The sequence below is a fragment of the Neophocaena asiaeorientalis genome, unplaced genomic scaffold (assembly GCF_003031525.2).
Source record: "Neophocaena asiaeorientalis asiaeorientalis breed wild unplaced genomic scaffold, Neophocaena_asiaeorientalis_V1.1 scaffold906, whole genome shotgun sequence".
Taxonomy (NCBI): Eukaryota; Metazoa; Chordata; class Mammalia; order Artiodactyla; family Phocoenidae; genus Neophocaena; species Neophocaena asiaeorientalis.
Genome location: NW_020172272.1, coordinates 357,052 through 365,294, shown reverse-complemented (window position 1 = coordinate 365,294; position 8,243 = coordinate 357,052). Strand labels below are relative to the sequence as shown.

At 36.2% G+C, this 8,243-nt stretch overlaps 1 protein-coding gene across 1 annotated transcript; it reads left to right on the top strand.

The window, feature by feature from the left end:
* Positions 1 to 3,349: 3,349 nt before the first annotated feature.
* On the top strand, positions 3,350 to 5,030 carry SMIM15 (small integral membrane protein 15). The gene has a single exon (XM_024763419.1). The coding sequence runs from the start codon at positions 3,496 to 3,498 to the stop codon at positions 3,718 to 3,720; it is 225 nt and encodes a 74-aa protein (XP_024619187.1). The 5' UTR covers positions 3,350 to 3,495; the 3' UTR covers positions 3,721 to 5,030.
* The last annotated feature ends 3,213 nt before the right edge of the window (positions 5,031 to 8,243 follow it).

Here is an 8,243-nt window from a genome sequence, read left to right as displayed (position 1 = left end):
CCATAGTGAGTGAAGTAAGTCAGACATAGACAAATATCATATGATATCACTTATACGTGGAATGTAAAATAGGACACAAATGAACTTATCTATGAAAGAGAAACAGACTCACAGTCATAGAGAACAGACTAGTGGTTGCCAAAGGGGAGGGGGTGGGGGAAGGAAGGACTGGGAGTTTGGGATTAGCAAATGTAAACTATTATATATAGGATGGATAAACAACAAGGTCCTACTGTATAGCACAGGGAACTATATTCAATATCCTAAGATAAACCATAATGGAAAAGAACATGAAAAAGAATGTATACATATGCATAACTGAATCACTTTGCTGTACAACAAAAATTAACACAAAATTGTAAATCAACTATTCTTGGAAAAAATAAATTTTAAAAAAAGAAAGTGAAAGATGACACACAGAAGAAGAAAAAGAAATTACAAATCATATATATATCTTGATTGTTTCCTCTTTGCCTGGTTGGTAAGGGAAGGATTCCCACCCTAGAGTTACGAGGATGGCAGAACATGCAACACCCAACACAGAGCAGATGAGATAAACAGCAGCTGATGAGCCACATACACTCACAGCCCAGGGAGGAGGACACTTGCCCTGTAGGGCCACACAGCTTTGCACAGAGGAGCAGAGGGAACCATCAGGAGCTCTGGAGCTTAACTTTGTGCCATCAAGAGGGTGGATGTTTTCTGGTTTCGTAGAAATGATGTGATTGGTTTATTTGAATAATTCCATGGGCTGGCAGGAAATTGAAACCTGCTACTCAAGAATAAGCAGGCACCACATTTGGTCCATTTGACAAGTGTTATTTGGCTATGGGATCTTACACATGGAGCAGAGTTAGGGCATTCAAGGCCCTTTTAATTTTTCCAGGGTTCGAGACAGCACATGATATTGAACCTTAATTTCACGTCTTACACCTCTGTTTTGCCATGTTTCATTTTTGCCTTAACTTGCCTATACTCGGTCCCTAACCTACAATGGTTCAACTCATCATTTTTCAGCTTTACAATGGTGTGAAAGTGATATGCATTCAGTAGAAACTACTTTGAATTTTGATCTTTCCCAAGGCTAGTGATATGCAGTACAACACAGCGGCTTCCTGTCAGCCACACCACTGTGAGGGTGAACAACTGGTACACTTACAACCACTCTGTACCCTCACAAACATTCTGTTTTTCACCTTCAGTACATTATTCAATAAATTACATGAGAGTTTCAACACTTCATTATAAAATAAGCTTTGTGTTAGGTGATTTTGCCCAACTGCAGGCTAATGTCAGTGTGCTGTGTACATTTTAGGTAGGCTGGGCTAAGCTGTGACGTTCAGTATGTAGATTAGATGTATTTTTGACTTACAGTATTTTCAACTTATGATGGGTTTATTGGGGTGTAAATCCATCTTCTTGAGGAAGATCTGTAGTTAAGTTTTGACTCTATTATTCCATTGATATTACTTTTAGCAATTAATACTAAATACCACATGTTTTGCCATTTCCACTGGACATTTTCCTATCCTCATCTTACTCCATCTCATATTCAATCTGGTAATCACTCTCTTCTTATCAAAATCCTCTCCTCCCTTGCTTCCTAGGACACCACACCATCACACTCTTCCTCCTACCATTCAGGCCACTTCCCCTCAGTCTCCTTTCCTGACTCCTTCTCTTCTACCTGCTTTCTAAATATTGCCATTTCTCAGGGCCCAAGGACATCTCTTCTCTCTCCTGAAAATCACTCATCTACTCCCAACATATGAAAATACCTATAAATGCCAAAGAATCTCATACTTATGCCTCCAGATTCAAATACCCAACTGTCAGCTTGAGAGCTCTACTTGCCACACATACATATTAAACTTCACGTGTCTAAGGAATAACTCTTAATTTTCAAACAAATTACTGTCTCAGGCATTCCCATCTACCTAGATACTCAAGCCTGAAACTAACTGGGATGTTCTCTGTAATTTCTCCCTCTCCCTGAACCTCCATCCACATGCAATTCAACAGCAAGTCCTCTAGAGCCTACCCCCAAAATATGTCTTGAATCCATGCACTTTGTGTCAAATTCCACCCACCTGTAATACTGCAACATGTCCCTTTTTCAGATTTTTCCCCTCCACTCTATTCCCCATACAGTTGACAGAAAAATCATCCAGGAACATGACACTTAACAATCTCAATAACAAACTCATAACTCTCTACCCACATCTCCAACCTCACCTATGCCACTCTCCTCACTTGTGAACTATGATCACATGAACTTTTATTTCCTGGAGTAAATCATGGTCTCTCCTGTCTGGGAGCTCCACAATTACCATTATAAATCATAAATCATTGAACAAATCCCAGAGGGGAGGCCACTTGTTGAGTGGGAAGAGCATAATGGCGTATTAGTTATCTATTGCTATGTAACAAATGTCCCCAATGTCATTCTCTCTAAAGTGAGCTCTCACCCCTGTCCCATCCACCAGGCTCTTTACCTGATTAGTTTCTTATTATCTTATATATTTTAGGTTAAATATCTCTAATTTTCTGAGCACATCTCAGGTCTCTTATTCTTTCTTTTTATAAGTTCTTTATAGTTTATTTACTTGTCTATTGCACCTCTGCCCCTACTAGACTCTTAACCCCATAGCAAATCACCATGTCACCTTTATTCATTCTAAACCCGGTGCCTAGAACAGTGCTCTGAATATATTAAGCCCTTATTAATATTTGTTGAATTAACAATAATGGTAAGGCAATATGAGATTCATAGAATCAAAAATATTCAGTTTAAGAACTGTAAATTCAAAAGACCTTTATAAGCAAACTGGTCATTCTTTTGCAAAAGATACATATGTTATCAGTACGCCTTGCACTTAAGAAGTTTATGAAACACAATAATGCAAAATTACTACATTCCCATTGCCAACAGCCACATATTTGTGAATGTGTGGGTACAAGGTTATGTTTATTTCTTAAAAGTCCTTTTCTACAATTCTAATCCCTGTTTCCAGCACCTTCTAATTTAGATTAACTGGGATCTGTCCCTTCAAACACTCTTGATTCATCTTAGAGTATTTGACCTTAAAAGGCCACCTATCAGAAGCCTAAAAATATCAGCCCCAGATACAGAGGCTTGCTTGTCTCATTTCTTTAACCACTAAATTAAATGATAAATGAAAGCAGCTCTAAGGTTGGGGGAAGGACTATCAAAAGTCTTACTTGTAAAGCAGAATTGAAGTTGAAAAAAGAGGCAGAGTCTCGGGCGCGACGTAGGGGAGGCCAGTGGTGGCTGCAGCCTCAGTTTTGCCCCCGTGCCCAGCGGAGGCGGCCACGGCACCGACGGCCCAAGTATATAGAATTTAAGCATTCTCTCAGAAGTGTATGGTAGAGCTAAAGAAGACAGCCAACCAAGGGTCATCTGAAATTGTGATTGGCTAATAATCCCAGGACAAAGTTAGAGATCACTACTCAAAGCATAAGGCCTCTACAAAGATGTTTGATATAAAGGCTTGGGCTGAGTATGTTGTGGAATGGGCTGCAAAGGACCCATATGGCTTCCTTACAACAGTTATTCTGACCCTAACTCCATTGTTTCTAGCAAGTGCTGTACTGTCTTGGAAGTTGGCCAAGATGATCGAGGCCAGGGAAAAGGAGCAAAAGAAGAAACAAAAACGTCAAGAAAATATTGCAAAAGCTAAACGACTAAAAAAGGATTGAAGGAATGAACAGGCTCTGCAACCAGAGGAAAATCATCTGGAAAATTATGCAGCTTTGGAAGGACCCATTAAGGTTTCTTTTCAGATCTTGTGACAGTATTATTTAGTAAACGAAGTCTGAGCATGTGGAAGAATCATGTTAGTTCTCATCTGTACTATAGCAACTTTTAGGCTTCGGTGTAGAAGTCTGTTGACAGTTACTGTAAATTGGCATTTATTATGCTACAGATTCTTTATAACTGAGTTAGTCATTTGCCTTTTTGCAGCATATATACTAAAGTGAAAACATCCTGTGGAGAAAAATGGCTTTAGATTATGGACTCTGTTCAAATAATGGCTTAAAATGGGGTCCTGTTCTGGACAAAGGAGATTAAGAATGTAAAAATCAGAATTGTCCTGAGGTGAAAAGCATGCTTTGGCTTAGAAGAGATACAGTGTATTAATCACATCTTTTATCATTATTACTTATTTCTTGAAATAGAATCATTTCTGGCTTCCTCAAAGCAAAGTATTATTCAATGAGTACTTCTATTTTCTGTATTTTTCTCATTTTAGCTTTTGAGATACTGGTAATTACCAGACATTCTGCATTTTTAAAAATCTAATTCTATAAAGAATTCTCTTATTATCTTGACCATGTAGAATACCACTTACTGGATATAACAATTTTTGTACTTATGAACACTGCCATTTTCTTAGAGATGACTTGAGTAGATCAACACTATGATTTAAAGCTTGGAGTAAAAATGCCAAACCTTGTAGTACCTTGGAACCAGTTAATTCTCACTTGTGCTATAAGTAGAAATGTGAAGTAGTTAAAATGTCTTATCAAATAATTTGCTGATTATGTAATAACACTTTTGTTTTTCATTCCATTCTTTTAATTCATGTGGTAGTGATGTCCTTTATTTTTTGATCAAACAGGTTCATGGTGAAAATTAAAATTCAGATCTCTTTTAAGGAACTTTTAAAAAGTAACAGTTAAGTCATATTTCATAAATGGTAAAGAAAGACTTAACAGTTGGAAAAAGTTTGTTTAGCATAGTATTAGTTGGGTGAAAAAGGTGTAAATCATGTCAAAATTAGAATGTGTTATAGTTAGAAATAAAGGGCTGAAGGATATTTCCTTCAGTTAAGTAGTATAACTGGAACTTTTTACTCTTTAACATGACTTTTATAAATGCATGGTTAATAATTTTGTTGTCAGTAATTAATAGCTTATTAATGTTTTCCTCACCCCTGATAATGAATCTTAAATTACAAAAAAATTGTCTAAAAGCTTTAACTTAAAAATGAAACTAGATATTGAAATAAATTTGATACATTTTTATAAAAAAAAAAAAAAAAAAGAGGCAGAATGAGACACATTATACAGGTATCAGCAGCCATAGGGGAATCCTGCCAAAAAGTTGAAAATAGATTCTCGAGGGTGACCTTTGTTTTGTTTTGTTTTTTTTTTTTTTGCGGTACGTGGGCCTCTCACTATTGTGGCCTCTCCCGTTGCGGAGCACAGGTTCCGGATGCGCAGACTCAGCGGCCATGGCTCACGGGCCTAGCCGCTCCGCGGCATGTGGGATCTTCCCGGACCGGGGCACGAACCCATGTCCCCTGCATCGGCAGGTGTACTCTCAACCACTGCGCCACCAGGGAAGCCCAAGGGTGACCATTTTTAGTCTATTTTATTTCTTTTTATTACCCTTCCCAGGTAACAAACAACTTCAACTGATATGAACCCTTTTCACAAATGCAGCTTGTAATACGGTCTATTTATAGTCTTATTTTATTTGATTTAATTATTCTCCTATAATTCTCCTGGTATTAAAAGTCCTTTTGATGGTTGTTCTCTTTTCCATTCCAAAGTCATTAATCTCTGTTCCCTACCTGAAGTGAGGGATGCCCTGTGAGTGGCAGCCTTCTTTATAGAGAGCAGGGAAGGACTTGGCAGCCATTCCAAAGTGTCAAACGAGATGGCCTGAAGAATGCTGCAGAAAAGTGTCACCAAATGGGGACGTGACGTCACACTAATGAGACTGCCTCCTTGTCGTCCACTAATAAAATTCTCTGATGTGTACCTCATGAGAGAAAGATTTGCTAGGAGGGAGGTGTGTTGGGTAATTTCTTTTGTACATTTTATATGACTTTCACAGTCATCAAACTCTCAAAGGCATAGAGATTGCCTTAAAAATGCAAATAATGAGAAGAGATTTTTTAAAAGACTGTATTATTTTGAATTAAAACACAGTGCCCTTTTGAGAATGATATTATTTTCTAACATCTTGGAATACCTTCTATACACCAAACTTTTACCACAAAATTGATGCTCTTTATTCATTTCTAAGGTATATCTGAGAGTATGCCAAAATATTAATTTGAACTATGTCATTACCTTAAAACATATGATTAGGTATTCAATTCTCTATTCTCTTGTTTCATTTAGTCTCTTGTTGAGTTCAATTTGTTCAATTCAATAGACATTTCTTAAATGCCTACTATGTGCAGGCACAATTTCCAGTACTTAAAACTAAATTAAAAAAATGAGTTTCTCAATTGCATCTAAGAGACATGAAATAGTTCACAGTCTTCCAGGAAAGAGAGAAAAGTGGATGATAGTGGTCATGAGAGTGTCCACAAGCTTTCATTCCCCTGTGATTTCTCTGGGCCCAAGTCTTTCACCTGAATCCTAATCTGTTTCTTCTAACCCATTAAGATCTCCCATCTTCACTTCAAAATCAGGGTGCTCAGAACAGATTTTGCCATTCTTCCCAACCCCAGTCTAGTTCCCATTCCTAGATTCCTAAATATCAGTAATAACCATCAATGAGCACATATATGTGGGAGGCACTGCATTAAGTGTGTTACACAGATTATCTGATTTAATGTTCAAAATATTCCTATAAACTAGGTTATATTATTAGCCTATTTTACAAATAAGGAAAGCAAGACTTAGACAAGTTAAGTAACAAGCCCAAATAACTAGCAAGTGGTAGATGTAGGCAGGTGATGAAAATCAGACTCTAGGGCTACACTGTCCAGCAGCATGTGTGACCACTGGGCATTTGGAATTTGACTAATGCAACTAAGAAACTAAATCTATAATTTAAATTAATTTAATTTAATTTTAAAGACTAATATATAATTCAGTTATTTTTCAACTATAAACTTTATGAAATCTAAATACAGATCAAGAATTTCTGATGAAAATTAGCTTCCAAGTTGATATGTGCTGTAAGTGTAAAATATATACCAGATTTTGAAGTCCTAGTATGAAAAGAAGAATGTAAAATATTGATAATTTTTTATATTGACTACATGTTGAAATGACATTTTGGATATATTAGGTTCAATAAAAATATATTATTACAATTAGTTTTACCTATTTATTTTTACTTTTTTAATGTGTCTATGAGAAAAGTTTAAATTACAAATATGTAATTTAATAAGCTCACAGTGAGCTGGAAGACAGAGTATGTCTTCCAGTATGTATGTAATAAGCTCACAGTGAGCTGGAAGACAGAGTAGTGGAAATCTTAAAGCTGAACAGAAAAAAGGAATAAAGAGTAAGAAGAAAGGAATACAATTTAAGAGACCTCTGGGACAACATCAAGTGTACTAACATTCGCATTATAGGGGTCCTAGAAGGAGAAGATAAAGAGAAGGGGGCAGAGAATATAATTGAAGCCATAATAGCTGAAAACTCCTCTAATCTGGAAAAGGAAACAGACATCCAGGTCCAGGAAACACAGGAAATCCCTTAATAGCCAAGACATAGAATCAATCTAAATGTCCATCAACAGATGAATGGATAAAGAAAATGTGGTATACATATAATGGAATCTTATTCAGTTGTTTTTTTTAAAAGAAATTCTGTCATTTACAACATGGATAAACCTGGAAGACATTATGCTAAGTGAAACAAGTCAGACAGAGAAAGATAAATACTGTATGACCTCTTATATGTGGAATCTAAAAAAGTCTCACTCACAGAAGCAGAAAGCAGCACAGTAGTTGTCAGGGGCTGGCAGGAGAGGGGAATGGAGAGATATTGGTCAGAGGGTAAAAAGTTTCAGTTATGCAGGGTGACTAAGTGCTGGAGTTCTAATCCACAGAGTGGTGACTCTAGTTAGTAATACTGTATTATAATCTTAAAATATGTTAAGAGAGTGGATCTGAAATGTCTTCACTACAAAAAAATATATATATATTCATATATATGTATATGAGGTGATGGATACGTTAATTAGCTTGTTACATCATTTTAGAATAATTACATTGTGATTATATTTGATACATATATCAAAACATCATGTTGTACACTGTAAAAATACACAATTTTTATTTATCAATTATATTTAATAAATGAAAAAATAAATAATTAAAACTTTAACTGCAATAAATTTGGAATACAGAAAATTAGAGTGGAAGGAAAAGGGGACATAAAAAAAAAGCAGTGTCCAGGGAAAGTACTCAATAAGGTCATAGAAATAAATCCAAAATATTAGGAATGACAGTAAAAGTAAATGGACA